Source organism: Acomys minous (assembly GCF_964271855.1).
Source record: "Acomys minous genome assembly, chromosome: 12".
Taxonomy (NCBI): Eukaryota; Metazoa; Chordata; class Mammalia; order Rodentia; family Muridae; genus Acomys; species Acomys minous.
In genome coordinates, this window is record NC_140493.1 from 16,398,329 (window position 1) to 16,419,451 (window position 21,123).

Consider the following 21,123-nt stretch of genomic DNA (forward strand, 5'->3'; position numbering starts at 1 on the left):
CTCACCCCACCACACTCACTGTTCCCTGGGATATCTGCTTGCCCTGCCCCCCTTTTCCTAAGCCTTTCCATAGTGAAGGTCTTGTCCTATTTTCTAGCCACTGCCACCATACTTAGAAGAAACTCACCCTACAAACACCAGCCTCAGGAAGCACACTCAAGTGCGCACATCGCCTTCTAGAACATGTCAGGCCTGGGCAAGCAGCAACTTATGTGTAGGGTGAGCCTGTGCAGCCACAACCCCCGTGCAGCCAGCTCCTCTCCAACCAGCTGGCCTTGCAGCACAGTACCAAACACCAAAGCCTTTTCACAGAAGCCTCAGGTATCACCTGGTGCAAGCATCTTGCACATCCAGCCGCCTCGATGCCTAAGGCCTATCTGCTATGGGGCACGTCCAGGAAGCATGGGAAGAGCCCTGCTCTCACACCAAGTGTGTGAGGTCACTCTCAACTCTTGAACTTTTTTTGTAAGATTTATTTACTTACTTATTTTTAGTTCATGAGTGTCTTAGTTGGGGGTTTATTGCTGTGAAGAGACAGCATGACCACAGTAACGCTCTCTCATAAAGGAGAACATTTCATTGGAGCTGGCTTATAGTTCAGAGGTTGGGTCCATTACTGTCATGCAGGGAAGCATGGCGGCATGCAGGCGGACATGGTGCTGGAGAAGGAGCTGAGAGTTCTCCATCTGGATCCACAGGCAGTGAGTAGTAAGAAACTAAGACACACTTCCTAATAGTGTCACTCCCCATGGGCCTAGGAGGGAGGTTTTCATTCAAATTACCACAATCTGTATGGGTGTTTCCCCTGCATGTACTACATGTGTGCAATGCCTGAAGAAGCCAAAAGAGGGTGCTGGCTCCCGTGGAACTGGAGTAGCAGATGGTGGTGGCCTCCATGTGGGTGATGGGATTCAAATATGAGTCCTCTGAAAAACCAGCAAATGATCTTAACTCGTGTGCCATCTCGCCAGCATCCAACTGTGGCTTCTTAGTAGCTGAAAACTGGAATTACTAGATGCTGTTACAGTGGACTCGGGAATACGAGGCAGTGTTACAGTGGCCATGAACAACACAAGTGAACAGCTACATTCCAAACTTACCCAGAGTGCTTAGTCTTCCCACTAAGCCCCAAGTCTTACACAGAGGTGGCCTGACAGAGCGGAATACCTAGGGACTCTGTACCAGACAGGTCTCCATGTCTACCCAACACCTGATCTGAAGATGTGAGGCACAGCAACTACCTCAGAGGGCTGCAGGCTCCAACAGGACAGGAGGTTGTAGTGGTTAATTCTTGGCGCGGCCGAGGCATGGACTCACATAGGAGACACATCTCGGGGTGTGCCTATGAGGGTGGTTCCAGAGAAGATTAACTAAGACAGGCTGAACACGGGCAGCACCATCCCAAGGGAAAAAAGCAGAAGCAGATTTAAGCACCCAGCGACAATGGTCTCTGCTTTCCAGTAGATGCAAAGTAACCAGCTGCCTCACCTTCCTGCCACCATGTGCCCAGACCACAATGGATTGGGCTCTCAGACTGTGAGCCACAGGGACCCTCCCTTCCCTAAGTTGCTTTCCTGGGCATTCTGTCACAGCAGGAGGGACAGTAACTAATGCAGATGGAGGGGTACCAGGCTGAGCACCACAGTGTTTCAGGGAGATACCGTCTGCCAACCACAGAGGGAATACCAGGTGGACTATGCCTGGTTTCCGCATTTGGTCTCAGTGCTGTGCACGGGCTACCCTGAGCCCACTATCCTAGCTGTCAGTAGTATAAATGAGTGGCACCCCATGTGCCCCACAGTAACCACATAAGAAAGAAAAGAGTGGACAAACCACTTTCATGTAGATAACTGGATCCCTGACAAAAGAGCTCTGTGATCATGGGAAGCCTGAAGAGCCCCTCCCCACCCCTCATCCTTACTTACCCCTCCCCCACCCCACCCCACCCCCCAGACATGGGAAGGGCCCTCTCTTCACTCAACAGTAAGAATGAGAAGGCCTCAGCTGCATAGCTGTTACAGGAACCTTGTCAGATGAGAGACCAGCTGCCAATCTTCTGCAGAAAGGCCACGCAAGGAGGTGGCCACTCGGGGTGGGGTGGGGATGCCCTGTTGCTTTAATGTTACATCAACTTTGAGACAAGAGTGTGTCTCTCGAGCACTGATTGGCCCTTGTGGGGTTTTGACCCTGGCGAGCTGATGAAGGGCTGACTGAGCGAGCTGGGTGCCTCCCGTCCTCAGGCTCCCGGAATCAGACATTTATTCCCAAGTAAAGAATGAGTACATAGCACCAACATGCAACCATTTGTATCTTTAAGCGAGGAGGAGGGCGAGAAGTGTGCTTAGCCACACCTCCTCCTGAGAAGAGACAAGACACAAGGTAGCTGCTGGTGGCAGAGGGACAGCAGTTACTGTGTGGGCCCTCTGGGAACATTTCAATTCTCTTTGTATTGCAATGCAGCTTTTCAATTAAAATAATTAGAGAATCAAAAGTAAAAGGAAACATCCCAGTCCCCAGACTCAGTGGCAGGCCTTGAGTATTCCCAGCCCTCCCCTCCCTCCCCTCCCCTCCCCTGTCACTCTCCTTCCTCCTCCCCTTCTTTTCCCTCCCCTCCCCTTCCCCTACCCCTCCAGACTGTCAGTGAATGGCACTCCTGTTACTGGAATTTAAGTCATGATTCTGAAGACACTAAACATGTAAGGGTCTTGATTAGGCATATATATATATAAATAAAGTGCTGCTTCAGACAGATATGCAATTTTAATAAAAGATCAGTTTCAAAACATTGTGTAGCCATTTAAAGTGACACCAAAAGGAGGTGGAATGACAGCTGGCTCCGCAGTGATGACCACTGGCTGCTCTTGGAGAGGACCTGGTCCACTTCACAGCACACATGGCGGCTCACAACCATCAGTAGCTCCAGCTCCTGGGAAGCTGGCACCCTCTTCTAGTCTTCTTGGGCCTCTGTGTTCACACGGTGTATGTGAACTCACACATGTACATGTATATGCACATAAAAAGTAAAGTTTTTAAAGTTCTTAAGTGGTGGTTATGGAGAAAGTGGCAACATGGAATGGCTTGTGACATAGCATTAATCAGGGGAAGAAATTTTAAAAAAGAAAGAAAGGAAGGAAGGAAGGAAGGAAGGAAAAAAGAAAAGAGCCAATCACAGCAGTTTCCCCAGACCCTGTGAACAGACCAGGGGAGTACATAAAAAGAGAGATGGGGTGGCTGCCACAGGGCTCCTCACTATCCACACCCTGAGGTGGCCTCAGCTAACCCCAAGAGCCTGCACACAAGTACTATTGTCCCATTCTACAGGTGATGAAACTGAAGCTTACCGAGGTTCTAAGAAGCAGGAACATGCCCATGCCACCCTGTTGATATCAGACATAGTGCAGCCAAGATCTGTGCCCACACTCGGTACCCACACCACCCTGTGCACACAGTATGACTGCAGTACTTACACACAGGGTCCAGGAGGGGGAAGCTGGGACCAGATAAGGTCATGAGGTCATGCCTCTAGTGTGACAGTGCTGGCAACAAGTGTAACCCACTTGGGCCAGCTCTCACTAACTAGGGGCCCTCTCTTCTAGGTCCCTGCCTCACTCTCACACCCCTCTCCCCCCTCTTCCCCCTCTCCACCTCTCTCTCTCTCTCTCTCTCTCTCTCTCTCTCTCTCTCTCTCTCTCTCTCTCCTTTCCTTTCTCTGACTCTTCTATTCCTCCTCCATTTCTCTTGCCTCCCCTTTCTGCCTCTCTTTCCTCCCACCCCCTCTCCCTCCCACCACCTCCCTCTCTCTTCTCTCCTTCCCCCTCTCTTGCTCTGGCTCTTTCCACCCCCTCCTTCTCTAACTCAGCACTCTCCCTCCACTCTCCCTCCCTCCATCACTAACTCTAGCTCTCGCTTCTCTCCTCCCCTTCCCTCCTTCTCCAGCTCCAGCTCTTTCCTCTCTCCCTCCCCCCCAGCTCTTCCCTCGCTCCATCCTTCCTCCCTTGCCATCTCTTGCTCTACTTTTTTTCCTTTTACACATGCACAGAGGCAGAGCCATGTGGGGGACAGAGTATATGTGACATCTTCAACCGAAAGGACAGAAAATCCCTCAGCCCCCCCTCCCCCGCTATCCTGAAAAGCAATGCGGGTCCTATGAGGTGCCCAGTGCAGTGTTCTGAGATAGCAGCCTGGCACACTTGGCACACTCCCCACCTGTTTTAAATTACTCATCTGGAGAAACTGCTATTTGCTGTCCAGCATTGAGCACTGTGAATGTTTCCCTTTGAGACGATTTCAGCATAGTCTAAGGCTCCACCAGAAAGCCTGTCCTGAACCTCACACCCACACAACAGAATCAGCAGATTCTCCCAACCTTCCTACATAAAACACAGGCATACAGATACATGCAGCGAACCATTCAACACTGTCACCATCACCACCGTCCTCGGCACTGTCATCATGATCACTGTCCTCAGTGCTGTCACCAGCAGCACTGTTATCATGTATCACTATCACCATTACCATTGTCACCATCACCACCATCACTGTCAGCAGCTGCAGCACTGCTATCATCTTTGTCACTAGCATCACCATGGACACTTGATCATCACACCTGACCAGTACTATCATCACCAACATCACTCCTGATAGCTGGGAGTGTCTGTGACTTAGCTTAAAGGTCTGCTTTCCTTTACTATTACTATTCAGGGACAGGGGATGGCAGAGCAGGGACAGGCAGCACTCTTATGTCCCTATGAATCTGGAGGAAAACACTGGATCTGAGCCTTCGAAGTCAGTAAGGAGGAGCCGCACAGTGCAAGTGGACTGCGGAGATTAGATAAACACAGAGATGCTGGATATCTGCTTTACACAATCAGACTGGAACCTAGAGAACTAGACAGGAACAGGAAAAGAGGAAAGCCCCCTTCCCTGCTCAGGGCCAAGAAACAAGAGGATCAAGAGACCCTATGAGCAAAACTACTGAAAACAAAGTTTTGCTGGAGACACCAACAAGCCAGTGAAGCAGACACTGGGAAATCTCCCAGTGTCACAGGCACATCACCCATTAAGCACCTAACACACTGGGGAGACACTAACAAGCCAGTGAAGCAGACACAGTACTGTGAGCCATCTCACCAGGGCAAAGAGGTAGCAGGTCCCAAGAGAATCTGAAAACAAATCACTCTGCCAGAAAAGTCTGTGTGGCCACTCTCCAATACACCCTGCACTTACTGGGAGATGAGCCTTAGAGCAGAATCACATAGCCACCACACAGGAGCTAGCCTATCCTGAAACTCAGGGGGGACCCTGTTAAGGGAGACACAGAGAAACACAGAGCTATGGGACATCTTGCAACCATGCTCAAGCTAAGACAACACTGGTAACACGAATACACCCAGCACAAGGGAAAGCACACGTGTGGGCGGGGCCACAGCAGAGCCTTGGAAAAGCTGAACCCCTCAGCAAAGTTAGGGAAGCAAGAACTGGGAAGAACACAGTGAAGTGACTCCCTTGCTAAGGGCTAGACAATCCTAAGGGAAGGCTGACCCCTGCTGTCTGAGGAAGAAATCAGCACCGTGGGCAACCTCTGGATCTGCACAGAGCCACTGCATGCCCATCAACCTGGTAACAGGCTTGGACAGCTTGGGGAGGAGTGTCACTTCAGGAGTGTGACCTAGTCACACCTGGACACTGCAAACTTCAACCAGGAGTATGCAGGTAATTAAAGAAAAGCCTGGGATAGGGCACAGGGCTTAGCAGGGAGGCCCTAGGTTTGCTCTCCAGCACCACAAAGAATTTAAATAAAAAATAAATAAGTAACAATCCGACCAACAACCAAATCCCAGATGAGCAAGTGCCAATGCAGAAACAGAAAGCCAAGGCAACATAACCCCTCCAATTCCTCAACAATAGACCTCAGTGAGAATGAACTACATGGATGCCAGAGAATTCAAAGCAATGATTTTAAGAATGTTGGCAAAATCCAAGAGGACACAAACTCCTGAATGAATTCAAAGACAATACAAACAGCTGACTGAAATAAAGATGTCAATACAGCAAATGAAGGATGAACTCAATAAACATAAATACTGAAAAAAATCAAATTGAAGTAAGTCAAAAGTAACTCAGTGGAAACCTCACCAATAAAACAGAACAAATGGAAGACAGATTGTCAGGCTGTGGAGACAAGCTGGATCAAGAAACCTGAAATGAAAAAAAAAAAAAAAAAAAAGAAAAGAAAACTGAAATGATTTCCGGCAGTCCATCTTATGACAAGGGACTATGAAGCAGAAATCAATAACAAGAGAAACTGAAAAAAAAATGATATCCATGGAGATTGAAACACACTTAACAATCATTAAAATCAATAAATTTTTAAATTCCTAAAATTTAAAAATACAAAAATACAACATGCAATAACCTATGGGATACAGTGAAAGTAATTCTAAGAGGGACATTTATAGCTATCTTTTACAAATTACAGCTATCTCAAATAGATAATTTAATGGTACTTGTTAAAAGCTTAGAAAAACAAGGGCCTAAAGAGATGGCTCAGTGGTTAAAGTATTTGCTGCTTTTCCAGAGTACCCGAGTTTGATTCCCAGCACCACATGGCCACTCACATTTGTAACTCTAGTCCAAGATACCTGATGCTCCCTCCTGGCCTCCTTGAGCACCAAGTGTGAACATGGTATAAAGACACGCATGCAGGTGAGAGACGCATACATAGAAAACAAAATAAAAAGAACTCAAAGAACTTAAGAAAGCAAGAACAAGCCAAACAGAATAATAGACAGAACGAAATAATAAAGATGAGAGCAGAAATCAATGAAACAGAGACAAAAAAAAAATACTAGCAATGACAAAGAGCTGGCGTTTTGAAAAGATAAACAAGATTGACAAACTAGATAAATTAGATAAACTAACCAAGAGAGTAAGAAGCACAAAGTGAAAAAATCTGAGATAACAACGGAGACATTAAACTGGACACCAATGAACTTCATTAGGTCATCAGGGCATACCTTAAAAACCTTTATTCCAATAAAGTGGAAAATGCAATATAAACATGTATGACCTACAAAACCACACCCAGCACATATAAACAGCTTCAATGAGTCTATAATAAGCAGTGAAACCAGAGCAGAGTAAAGCATCTTGTAACTTTTTTACTTAACGCCAAGATCCTGGTGGATTTGCCACTGAACTCTCCCAGACCTTTCGAAAAGAACTAACAAGCACCCTACTCCTCAAGCTACTGAGTAAAGTAGAAAGCAAGGAATGCTACCAAACTCCTCTATGAAGCCAGGGTCACCCCATACCAAAACCAGAAACACACACATACATAAGGAGAAAATTTACAGACTAGTTTCATGAACACCCGTGGCATCAGAGTATCTCCTCTTGTGGCATGCACACATGCATATTAAAACATTTTTAAAAGGATTTTGAAAAGCTGGAAACTTTTCAAACAAATGGATGACTTTCTAAAAGCACGTTGCCTACCAAAGTTAAACTGAGCTAAAGTAAAGAATCCTGGACTCGTCGATAGCTCGGTTGGCAGAGCGGAGGCTGCAGAAGGCCTACGTCAGACAAAGAGTATTGACAGAGACAAAACACTGGTGACTACAACTCAACAGTGCATCTAAAAGATCATTCACCATGATCAGGATGGCCTCATTCCAAGCATGTAAAGACAGGTCAACATACACAAATCAATACATGTAAAACAGCACTGAAATAGACTCGTATCATCATCGCAAGTGATGTGGAAAAAGCCTTTAACAACATTCATCATCCTCCATGATACAAGCCCTGAAGAAACCAGAAACAGGAGGAGCTCACCTCAATATAGTGAAAGCTATACACAGCAAACCTATCGCCAACAGCCGCCAAACTCAAAAGCAGCAGCTGTAAGGAAATAATTAAGATCAGGGCAGGAATTGTTGAAATGTTTTTAAAAAATCAGTGAGATGAAGAGTTGGTTCTTCGGGGTTCTAAGTGAGCTGGACAAACCCTTAGCCAAAAGAGAAGACACAAATTAGTAAAATTAGAGATGAGAAGGAAAACATTCAACAGATATCAACAAAAATTCAGAAAACCCATAAGAAGATACCTTCAAAACATATCCCAGGCTAAAGAGATGGCGCACAAGATAAAGGTGCCTACAGCCACATCTGACGGCCTGAGCTCCATCCCCAGCGCCCACGCAGAGGAAGAGAGGAGGAGGAGAACCAACTAATACAGGTGGGTCCTCTGAGCATGCACATGAGCACACACATACAAACACACACACACACACACACACACACACACACACATGTACACAAGTGCTTCTAAAAAGCAATTTTTAAAATACAAAACAGAATAGAAAAGTCTGAAATTAACAGATAACATCTAAAGATATGTTACCTACCGAAGTTAAACTGAGCTAAGATGAAGGATGTAAAAAGATCTATAACAAGCAACAAGAATGATGCAGCAATTAAAAGTCTCTTAACCAAAACCCTAAGTCCAGGCGCTGACTGAGTCGCTGTAGAATCCTATCAGGCCTTTAAAGAAAATAACAGCAATTTTTCTCAATTTATTTCATAAAATAGAAAAGAAGAATGCCTCCAAATTCATTTTCACTCCAAACTCAAATATTACCCTGTTATCAAAACCTGAGGACAGACACCCATACACACACAAAGAAAATTACAGACCAATCTCCCAGAGAACAGAACCTCAGACATCTCAATAGAAAACACTTACAAGCCAAACTCAGGAACACACTGAAAGGAGCGCTGTCTTGGTTAGGGTTACTATTGCTACGATGAAACACCGTGACCAAACACACGCTGGGGAGGAAAGGGTTTATGTGGCTTATGCTTCCTCTTCCATCATCCATCACTGAAGGAAGTGAGGACAGGAACTCAAACAGGCTGAGAACCTGGAGACAGGAGCTGCAGGCGCCATGGACAGTTGTTGCTTACTGGCTGGCTCGCTGTGGCTTGCTCAGCCTCCTTTTGTATAAAAGGCAGAACCACCAGCCTTGAGATGGCACCACCCACAATGCACTGCCCCTCACCCCCCAATCCTAGCCCCGCCATCCCATCAATCACTAATTGAGATAATGCCCTAAAGGCTAGCCTACAGCCCGATCTTATGAAGGCATTTTCTCAACTGGGGTTCCCTCCCTTTAGAACCTGTGTCAAGCTGACATAAAATTAGCCAGCACAGCATTCATCCTCATCAACGTGGCTTCATTTCAGCAATGAAAGGATGGGTCAACACACACAAACCAATAAATCTAAAACATCACATAGATTCTAGAACAGAAAGCACATGGTCATTTCAACAGACACAGAAAACACCTTCAACTAAGTCCCATCCTCTCATGGTAAGTACCCTGAAGAGAGCAGGCGTGGAGGGAGCATGCCTCAGCATAATAAAGACCACTTATGACACCCACAGCCAACGTCGTGAAAAATGGAGGGAAACTCACTAATTTCCACAAGACCAGGAGCAAGACAGAATGCCCACTTTCTACTATCATTCGGTAAACTGCTTTAAGCCTTACTAAAGCACAGTAAGACAAAAGAAATAAAATAAATTTTTTTTTAAAAAGCCAGGTATGGTGGTGCATGCCTTTAGTCCCAGCACTCAGGAGCCAGTCTGGTATACAAAGCCAGTCTAGGACAGACAGGGCTGTTACAGAGAAAAATCTTACACAGGAAAATCTTACAACTAATAAATACTTTCTGCAAATCAAGCAACAAGATAAACGTACAAAGATCAGGAGCCTTCCTATATGCCAGAAATGAGCATATTGTAAAGAAGATCTAAGAAAGACATCAAAAAGTTAGCCTCATTCACAACATCTTCAGAACAATGAAATATATTTAAATAAACTCAGCCAAAGAAGTGAAAGATACCTACCAATAAAGATGTTAAATGTTAGTGCAATCTCCATCAAAATTGCAAATGTTTTTCACATTTTTATTATAATGTACTCATATTACATCCCAATTGTTATCCCCTCGCTTGTATCTTCCCGTTCCCACCCTCCCTCCCTATTCCCCTCTGATTTAAACAGTCCAGTTGCTTTGAAATCAGTATAGAGATTCCTCAAAGAAAATTGAAACTAGATGCACAGTGTGACCTGCTAATGACTCTAGGGTGAGTCCCCACAGCACTCTAAGTGAGCACGCCTTAGAGACTGCTCTTCTGTGTTTACTATGGCAATGCTCATGACAGCCAGACTCCCAAGGCTGTGCAGGAGCCCATCTACAGGCGAGTGGACCAGATAATGGTGCAGGAAAACACACACACGCATATACATAGACACGTACACACACACACACACACACACACACACATACACACACACACACATACACACACACACACACACACACACATACACGCACATGCACACATACACCCACGCGCGCGCACGCGGGGGGAGGGGGGGGGCTAGTTTTACTCAGCCATAAGGAAACACCAGGTTATGTCACTTGCAGGAAAACAGGTTCAACTGAAGTTTTATTAGGTAAAACAGGTCAACTCAGAGGGAAAAGAATGTAGCGTACCTGCCTTCATTTGTGGACCCTAGGTTTCACACAGATACATAAATCATACTTATATAATGTGCATACGGCATTGTGACAGTAGCAGTGATTCTGTGTTGGAGAAGGAATGGAATGAGAGGGAAAGGAGGGGAGTGGTACTTGTGGGAAACCATCACTGTGTACGATGAATCTGTGTCAAGAAAATACATTAAACAATTAAAATCTGCCTTTCTGATTCAAGGATACAGACCACAAGATAATGATCGCCACCTTGTGGCCATGAATGAGAGGACAAGCGACTTGGAGCCGCGGTCATAAGCAGGACTGAACCTCGGAACCACAGCCAATAATTCCCAACCGCCAGACACCTCCCAGAGAAAAACATCAGTGCCACAGGTGGAGAGGCCTCTGGGTCTGGTTTTCTGTTACCTTCAGAAAACCCTCTCTTCTGGCATCCCTTAACACAAAGCATCCTATGTCAACTGGTGAGCCAGAAATACTGGTGACCCCCAAGAACGCTGGGCAGGAGATACCCAGCATGTGGTGACCCAGTAACTTCACTGGCTGCTCGGTGCACAGACCTGTGAAGGTCACTAGAATATAAGGACACGTGGCTCACAGCCACAGCCTGCGGGAAGCGCAGACAGACACAAATGGAAATACTGTGAGAGGCAGACAAATAGCAGGCACATACGCAACACCGCAGAGAATAAGGAACAAGGGAGTCCTGTGATCTCATACTCTCCCATTCTCCTGTGCTCAACAGAGGAAAATTTCACATTAGCTTTGCTGATCCCACAGTCTCATGATTACACAATTTTTAATATCCTAATCTTCAAAAGAGACAATGATTTTTTTTTAAAGGCAAACATGTAACGGAGCAACTTTGGAGGCTGCCTGTTTAAAACTACAGTAGCCTCTGCACGTTGTTTAATATTTGCTCTGAAGATTACATCCCAAAGCTCATCATCCCCAGAAACTAGCCATCTAAAAGAACCTTGAACAATATCCTATTGCACTGAGGCTACACCGGCTGTAGGTATTAATGAAACACTTACCTTGTGCAAGTCCATATTCAGTTGGGTTGTTTTAAACTTAGTGACATCACATGTCATTCAAATGTCACACCCAGCCATGAAAATGTCACTTAAATGGAAAAAAAAAATGTGGTGCTACAGTGTGAGTCAGGAACCAGCATGCTTATCTATGGCTCAGACTCCTTCCCGAGCCTACTGCAGATGAAGCAAACACTGTGTGTGTGTGTGTGTGTGTGTGTGTGTGTGTGTGTGTGTGTGTGTGTGTTTGGGGGGTGGAGTCTCAGTGTTTGAAGGCTGAGTAGAAAACGAGTAGGCGTTAACAAGAGGGTAAGAAGGGGTGCACTGCCTCAGACACAACAGGTGCCCACAATGGCCATACGGGTTTGCTGCATTTACCATCTTTTCAGAGTTTCCAGCTTTCAGCTGCAGTCTCATCAGCAATGCAATGGGATAACTATGGTGAGACATGCAGAGAAGACGCACAGCTCCTCACACGGCTAGGAGCACACATGCAATCAAGGGGAGGGAGTAAAGAGAGGACAACAGAGGCAGCCAGGCGCCTACGGCCAGGGAGCCCTGCTCCTGCTTAAAGGAGGTGTTATTTTACCGTTGTTGAGCTGACATTTATGTCTGTAACAACTATTTACCATCAGCTGAGTGCTGCTGGGGCTCCTGATGTATGAAGGCGCAGGTAGAAAGGAAGCCATGTCAAGACATGAGGATTTTTCCCCTATATGTAAGTAGCTCAAAGCAGCTCTTCCCTGGTGAGATCTGGAGCAAGAATTAGCTAGAATTGGACAAATTCTCATTCTCTCTCTCTCTCTCTCTCTCTCTCTCTCTCTCTCTCTCTCTCTCTCTCTCTCTCTCACACACACACACACACACACACACACACACACACACTTACTTCTCTAACACCCAACACAACCCAACTGAGGGCATCTTGCTATGACGTGGCTCTGGAGGGCAACACTAGACACTGGCTGGCCAGCTGCCTGTGATGTGGAAATAGCTCTTCCACACCATCCCAGGATGCCACAGCAAACCTCTTCTAGGCCAGACGCAGCCACTCCAACAAGACCCAGGAGAGAGGAAACAACTTCTGGCCTCCGAAGAGCACTAAGAATGTTGCTGTCTACATTAACCAAAACCAAGAGCCCTGGAGGCTGGGAACAGAGCCCAAACCCAACCTCATCTTGTCCTTCCCTGCTCCATTCCCTGGGGCTGCCTCAGACGCAGCCTCCTGAGCTGTAAGCCAGTGTCAAGAGACAGGCAGGAATGCCGTGGACAAAGGCCTTTGAATCCAGAGGCGCCATGCCATGGGTTTGCAGGTTCCTGGCTGCATCAAAAGACCATGGTTTGTACCCTCTGATGAAATGGCCCTTCTAGAAAAGTGCTGGGCCACCAGTTGTTCTGAGCTCCAAGCTTTGATGGGGCGGTCCTCTCCTCCCAGTCCACCCAGATTCATGTACAGCCAATCAGGGGCCATCCATTGGACTCACCAGATAGTACCTGAAACTGATTCCTCACCAGGTCCAATGTCAAGACTCTTGGCTTGGCTGCTCCTCCCAGTCGCCATCTTCCCTCTCCTCCCCTCCACACCCTGTTAATTGCCCAAGAACTCCACCTAGTCCGAGGCCACTTGCCCCCTCTTGCTGGAAGTGCTCAGGATGCTTCCTTCCTAGCTTTACTAGGATTCAAGTGAAAGCTGTGTGCCTCCTCCTGCATCTTTGAGCCCTGGCATCCAAGAGCCTTCCTGCTCTACCTGCCTCTCTCCTTCAACCTCCCTCAGACTCAGCGCCTTCACTCCACTCCTCAAACAGGTGAGGCTCTCCCACCACAGGATCTTTGCACCCTGGCTCCTCTCCCTGGAATGTCTTCCTTCATACCCAGCCGCTCTCCACACAGGGCTGAGCAGAAACATGCTCACTTCAAAGGGTCTCTTAGGACCACACGCTAGCCAGCGGCGCCTCAGGCATCCCTCAGCACTGCTTCATCCCAGCCGTGCTTACCACCTTCTCACCGGCCCTGCGGTATCCAATGGAGGTATGTGTCTGTCCGTCCTCCCAAACTACAGGGCCAGCTCTTCAAGGGCAAGGTTTATGCTGGTCTGGATCCCTAGTTACTCCAGCACTCACAAGAACTCTGTAAGGTAGAGTGGATTTCCCTTTGTTTGCGGGGAGGGGGAGCAGTTCTGCAACTCTGACATCCAGCAGGTTAGCTCTCATCCACACTGACCAGCTGTAGATTACTGAATGTGGTAACAGGCATGTACATTACCAATGTGTAGAGCTTGTTTGGTGAATCCTCATCTTCGTTATCTTCTTCTGGACAAATGTATTCGCATGCAATATGAAACATCTCTTATTCCTTTGGCCCAGACAACTTTATTGAGCCTAGCATCTATGTGCACATCTGGAGTCCCCATCTCCTTCATGGCAAATTTCCAAATTTCTTTGAGTGCCCGAGGAGCACGCTTCTTAAGCCCACTCCATGGGTGCGAGCATTCCACCGGGCTGGTGGTGGAACGACCCTTCTTCTTCTCACCATCCTTCTTTGTGGGAGCCATTCTGCTGGGCCCAAGTTGGAAAGGACGGCAGGAGGGATTGTGGGAAGGAAAGCCATATCATGCTACAGATTTCCCTTTCTACCTTGAGGTGAGACACTTAGTGAGCTGGTCACAGGGAGCAAGGGCACAGCCAGCACCCATGCTGGGAATGGATTCTAAGAGTGTCACCATCACAGGCCCTGCAAGTGGCCCTGAGGTCAAGGATGCTCAGCAGCAACCACTCATGGCTATGCTTCCTGGGGACACGACTCCGCACCTCATTTATGCCTTCCTCCCCATCTATCCAGGCACAAACCCATCCTCAAACCCAGAGTGGATAAGCCTGGGTACCCAGGACCATAGCTATGTGCCTGGCGCGCGCCTCAGAGGGAAGGAGCCCCCTTCTGTTCTGCTGGCTGACAGCTCTCCAGGGCCCTTCGCTGAGCTTTGCAGAGCCTGCCCATGGAGGCCCCACTGCTCTGTGGCAGCCACTCAGCAGCCCTAAGGAAATGGCACATTTTGCATATTTGGAATGGTACTTCTGATCAGCGGACACACGTGATGAGCATGAATGCCTCCAAGTGTCATTTTCTCAGGCTTCAAAGCAGGCAGTCTTTGTGTGAGTAAATACTGAGTTGATGCTAAGAGGGGAGTGAGCTGTTAAGTTCTATTTGCTACTTTCATCCCTGGGCTCATAACAGAGCATCAGCTAAACAAAGAGCAGCAGACGCCGGCACAAACCTTCAGCAGGTAGAGCCGTTTCCACTGGTCCTACGCACATCAGCGATTTGCAGCTCCAACTTCGGCAAATATTTACCACTTTGGTTTTTATGTAATGGGAGGATAATGTATTCCACTGTCCTCAGAGCTACCTTAAAGGCCTTAGGAAAACAGGCAATTTACTGGCTATGTTTCTCTTGCCACTAAATACAAATCCGGTAATTGTTTATCTTTGAAAGCAAAATGGCTTTAACTTTTGGCTTCAAATATTCAAGCAGAATTCCTAAAGAAAAAAAGACTAAGAAAACCATACCCACAGCAACCTGACAAAGAGCCTGATTTTTACATCTAACCTTTCACCCACACATGCTCACTGATCCACAAGCCCTAGAAGCTTTATTGCAAGTACAATTTGACTTCTAGTGCTGCCCTGGTGGAAAGATCCACAAGAAGATTCTAGCCACTGTCCAGAGCTGAACCAGATGAGGACCGCCATCAGGTAACCCCATTTCATCAGCTGTCTCCTGGCCACCTGCCTATGGCATAAACCAGTGGACCTAACCAGGAAAATGTCTGGAAACAACTCCAATGCAGAACGAACCACAAGTGTCTGTGCTATGATTATCAGTGTTATAGAAAGCATACAGAACACAGGAAGGCAGTCCACGGGCATTTACCACAGCCAGCACTCTAGTGTCTATGCAGTATCTTTCTGCAGGTCCAGGCACACCCTGCAGATGAGCAGGGGCGCTCAGGACCACAAGCCACCAAGCCTGCTTGAGGTCTCCACCCAGACAGCCAACTCCAGAGCCTCCTCGAACAAGCCTGGTGGGATCCGTCTCCTCCCTACACATTCAGCGGGATCCACTGCAGAATCTGAGCAGCTAGCTGACAGCCCCACTCAGCAAAACATGGGCACATCGTGTGCTGGAAAGGGAGAAATATGATTCCAACTTCAACCAGAAGATTCTTTTCCTTTTGTATCAGCAACCCTGATTTCCCATCTTGGTGAAGGGAACTTCCCCCCATCAAGCTCTATGCCAAGCCTAAAGAAGCCACCTTGGCTGCAGCGTCCTCCCCAGCCCAGGTGAGAACTGCTCTATGGACACTATCATCCAAGCAGATGCCTTAAGAGCCCCTGCCTTATCTGTACAAACTGTAGTAACAGAAAACCAGGGAAAGCCTCCATCCCCATCAGTAGAGGGCTTGTGAAATAAACTGTGGGATGTCCACAGAGCCACATGCGGCTCTCTATGAGCTACTGTATAAATACATATAAATTCAAAACGTGAGGTGTGGACCAGCCTGCCCATCTGGGCGGATGAAGAGAAAGTACTACATAAGTGCACAGACTCCAAAGCATCGCTGCTTAGGTTTCAAGAGGAAAGGGTGAAAAGAACACACACCCCAACATGATACTCCTGCCGAGAACCACTCACCTGGACAGAGGAGCACTGACAAGTACCTGCCTGCACACCTTGAATGTGTCAGGATCAAGGCGTGCATGTGCACACACACGTGCACACACACACACACACACACACACACACACACACAAGGGGAACTCACATCCCAGGCTCACAGAGACATTAGAGCAGAGAGGACTGTGGGGAGGGTGCCATGAAGCTCTGAATTACAGACAAGAAAGCAGAAGATGGAATGAACACTCTTGGGTTCTGCTGGTAAATGTGAGCACGCACTGTGCATCCTCACAACCCAGACACCAGCGCTGTGTAGAGGCTACAGTCTTTACATTGAATAAACTGACCCCTGGGCTCTTAGCAAGTATACAGCAAAGCTCTCGTGAGTATAGGGAACAACGTCTCCAACTGCCCTCAAGTGGTTCTGGGAACACAAACACAAGCACAGGCAGAGAATGATGAGCAGGCAAAAGGCAAGCATCTGGTGACACTGGGTGACGTGTACAGAAGCTGCTGTGCTCTCCTGGAGACCTTTCCTAAGTATAAAGTCACATACAAATGTTTGAAGCAATGTCTTCAGGCCAGCTCTGACAGGGAAAGGCAGAGGCCCATTTTCACTCTTCATCCTCTTGTCCTTGTAATATCGTAAGATATGCACATGCTACTGATTTCTTTAAAAAAACAATTAAAAGCCGGGCATGGTGGCACGCGCCTTTAATCCTAGAACTCAGGAGCGAGAGGCAGGCAGATCTCTGTGAGTTCAAAGTCAGCCTAATTTACACAGTGAGTTCTAGGACAGTCAGGGCTATGTAGGGAGGCCCTGTCTCAAAAGAAAGAAAGAAAGAAAGAAAGAAAGAAAGAAAGAAAGAAAGAAAGAAAGAAAGAAAGAAAGAAAGAAGTTATTAAACTAAGAAAAAAATTGCACTGCACAAACTTCAAGGGCTCCAGCCCTGAACACAAGACTCAGCCATCTTCCCTACAGCTTCCCAAACACATAGGTCAGCTTCCTGCAGCCCATCCACAGGCCCCACTCGCCACCTCCTGGCCAAGATAAGCATTGCACTTCCTGGTTCTCTCATGCCCTCAACACTCTGGCACTGCCCACATCTTTCATGTTCAAAAAATTTCTTTTTCTGCTATGAGTAATCCCCTGGCCAAGACCACCTCCTGGCCCTCAGAAAACTCAAGCACCTCATAAACACCTATTTGAGTTCATTGAGCAAATACGGGCTGGGAAAATGAAAGAACAAATAATCAGATGGCAATTCCACCACAGGGACTTGAAAGCAAGTGGCTTGGAGACTGGCCAGTGTCCACACAGGTACTGCAGGTAACCAAGCAGCTCTGATGACCATTCACCCTGATGACCATCCTCTCTCCCCAGTGCCCACCTGGGCCTTACCTGTCACCATCATGCCATCCCTATGCCCATGTCTGCACAATACAAACTCAGTAGTTCAGGATAGTAGTCACCCCACCTTACTCCCCAGAAGTCACTGTCTACCCACAGCCTATGGAGAATACCTGCCTGGCCTCTAGAAGCCCACCCTGAGGACTACAGTAGAAAAAGTACACTGTAGCATATAAGAAAAGAGAACGGAAAGTATATACTAGGAAACTGTATTGGGAATACGTTAGCAAACATGTCTAAAAGAATTAAGAGCTCAACTACCAGCATCTTAGGTAATCGATGAAAAACCAAGGCAGCATGTGTGCAACCTGTAAGGACACCTGTGGTCTTGTAAGAAACAGACAACCACCCTCAGGGACTCACCGAGGTCTGTGTTGGGGCCGGCAAGCAGCTGTTTGAACTTGTCCAGCCGAGAGGCCTCTCTCTTACTCAGGGCTGAGCCACCAAGGGCATGAGGGTCAGATGTCCCACTCAGTGCAACAGTGGCCGAGTAGGGGAGAGACTGGGACCGTTGCAGTGGGACAGCATCACCGGTGCTTTCTAGAAAGGGTGGAAGAACAGAGGGCAAGGTTAGCAGAAGCCTCTGACCTCCTGACCACACCTTCCTTCATCCACGGAGCTGCATGCTCACCTTGCCACTCATTGGCCATTGTGAACACTGTCTGGCCAGTCTGCCCTTCCTCCCATCGTCCAGCTAACTCACTGACAGGGAGTCCACCAGTAAAACAGATACACCTGTACACGATCACATCGTGACAGGCAGCACATCAGATAGCCACAGGCCTGGAAGGTAGATCAGGCCTGTGGAGGAACAGGTTTACATGGATCACCCATGTATATTTGTGGCAGACAAGCCACTGTTCCACGCCACAAAAGGAAAGAATGATGCCACCTAGGCACTGAGGACAGCAGGTAAGTGACCAGAGGCTTCAGAAGGACCCGACTGTGTCCAGAGAACATCTGACTCAGGGCTTCTACCCCCACCCACCACCACCCCCAACCCCAAGTCCTAGCACAAAGGAACAAAGGAAGGCAAGCAGGCACGGAGCCTCCACAGACAAGAGGAGAGGAGGCGCCCAATCCTGGCACCAGTCCTACTGACTCCAGTGCAGGCCTCTCTGGCCTCGCCAATGGGGGTGTGGGGATGTTCCTGCCCAGGCACTGCAGGAATTTGAGCAGCATCCCTGCCACCTACCAGTTCAGTGACAGTGACACACATACACCCTGTCTAGCTCTAACACACACTATCCAACATCCTGCCACATGCCCCTAGGGGCAGGACCTTTGGAATGAGAAGTCCTGGTCTCTACAGTAGCCAGCACTAAGAGCAGGGAGTCTGGAGCCATAGACCCTGGGTTTAACCCTCTGGGCCCACCTCTCATAAGCAGCTCTGGGTCTTCTTGGTGCCATACCTGTTTAAACACACACACACACACACACACACACACACACACACACACACCTACCTCTCCTAAAAGCCTGAGGAGTTTAAAGATTTTACCATCCAAGGGGCTGACTATAGCCACACAATGAACAATCACAACACGCTATTATTATTAAGTCCTCAAAAAAGAATCTCTCCCAGAAAGAAAACACAAGATGCTCAGTCCAAGATTTGCAGTATACAGCAAGGAGATCACAGCCGTTTCTCCAGTAACATGACTTCCTGAATAGGGTTCACTTTACTTGTACAGGAGGGGCTGTCACAATGCGACACTGCCAAGCTCCATCATCTGAGTGGATGAGTTTCCTTCTGGTCAGGACCCCCAGCCAGATACCATGTGGTCCTGCCTACTCTCAGGTCCTCCCCCCAGGGTGCTGAGGGCCAGCAGCAGCAATAACAGTGGCCGACATGGACCAGCCAGCCGTGTACAGGCTTGAGAAGTAAGTGTCCATGGCTTTCCAAGCACATCAGTGAGCAAAAGAATCCAGAGCCCCTGCCAACCCTTGGATGTTACCACACTAGAGGGCACCCTGCCCAGACTGAGCAAATGGGAGGTGCAAAGGAGCAATCTCCATCAGAACTTTCAGAGCACTCAAAAGCCACTGCAGTTCCCGTAAACTCAGTTTTTCAGGTTTGCTACAAATGAAATAAAGCCTGCTTCTCACCTGATGAAACCATAACGTTTAAACACACCAACTCCTGGAAGGTTGTTTTGAAAATCAGGCTAGGTATAAAGCCCCTTTCTGAATCTAGCGATAGCTTTAGCCTACTACAGATCTGTTTTCTCATCTGTAAATGAGAGAAAAGCATCCTTACCGAGGCAAGGCACGCTTGGGCACTCCAGGCTCCTTTCTGAAGGACCCTGGCATCTCCCATCCCCTATGCTTTCCCATGGCCCCTACACAAGCAGCAAGCCTTGTCATTACATGTGTAGGAAAGACACCCTCAACTCCACAAAGAAAGAAAAGGACATCGGGACTCCACGGTCAGTGAGGCTGTTTCCTAGGCCTGAGAGGGCAACGTCCACACGAAAGATGGCCCTAAGGCTCTCCTGGCCCGGACTCCTGCTGCAAACAGACATACAAGCCCTCCTTCTTCTGGGCCAGTCCCTCTTTGGTTCTACTGTCCCTTCATCCCTACCTGAAGGACAAGGAGTGTGGCTCTCACTGACAGACTTCACCAGGCGGAGGTCACCACTCGGAGCTGCAGGAGGCTCTGCTGTGGGCTGAGGCTCTGGCGTGTCCTTCTGGAAAGGCTGGCTCTGCCTCTGGCTATGGTTGCGCAGGACACGGTGTGCTGTCTCCATGACCACCTCAGAGTTCAGGCTCTCTGTCGCCATTGCCAGGAGCTCATCATCATCTTCGCCTGCATCCCAAGCATCACTGGTATTGCTCTCAAACTCCTGGAAGGTGCTGACCTTCTTGGCCTTCACTGGGGTGGTGGGCACCTTGGGTGCAGACTTGAGCAAGCTACAAAGCAAAGGTGTCTTTACTGTGTACACTCATCCAAAACAGAGCCCCAAGTAAGGGGACACTTTATCTAGATAAGGGTGCCAAGAAAAGGACCATGTGCTGGCACTGCACAGACTGCTTGAAGGGGGTGGGAGGGGTGGTGCTTGCTTCAGGCAAGAGCCACCAAGCAGCAGAGAACTACAAAGAGGTGCCAAGGCTAGAAAGCACATTCTCACACTCCCTCCATCTCAGCCAGGCAGGAGGACCCTGCAGAAAACAAGGCCTTTGCATGCACACAGAGACAGAATGGGTTAAAGGAGATCCTTCTAAGCTTGACTACACACACAAGTCAGGAATTAGGACAGACAGGTGCAGCCTGCAGCACCACACCAGCACTACACTAAGCCCAATACTTGGAAGAACCCAGAGCAGGGCAGAGAGAGAGTGCAGGACAGAGGACAGATTCAGATGAGCCATAAAGACAGTCTAAGCCACACTGCCCTCAAGCCAGAAGCACCCTCTGCCCTCTGCCCTCTGCCCTCTGCCC

At 48.0% G+C, this 21,123-nt stretch overlaps 1 protein-coding gene across 1 annotated transcript in view; it reads right to left on the minus strand.

The window, feature by feature from the left end:
* TBC1D22A (TBC1 domain family member 22A) overlaps window positions 1–21,123 on the minus strand; it is a 281,680-nt gene that overhangs the window by 241,870 nt on the left and 18,687 nt on the right. The window contains exons 3-4 of the mRNA XM_084748944.1: window positions 20,266–20,594; window positions 18,045–18,221 (exon numbers count right to left, since the gene is read on the minus strand). Coding sequence (XP_084605070.1) covers window positions 18,045–18,221; window positions 20,266–20,594 — 506 coding nt within the window. The remainder of the gene's footprint in view (window positions 1–18,044; window positions 18,222–20,265; window positions 20,595–21,123) is intronic.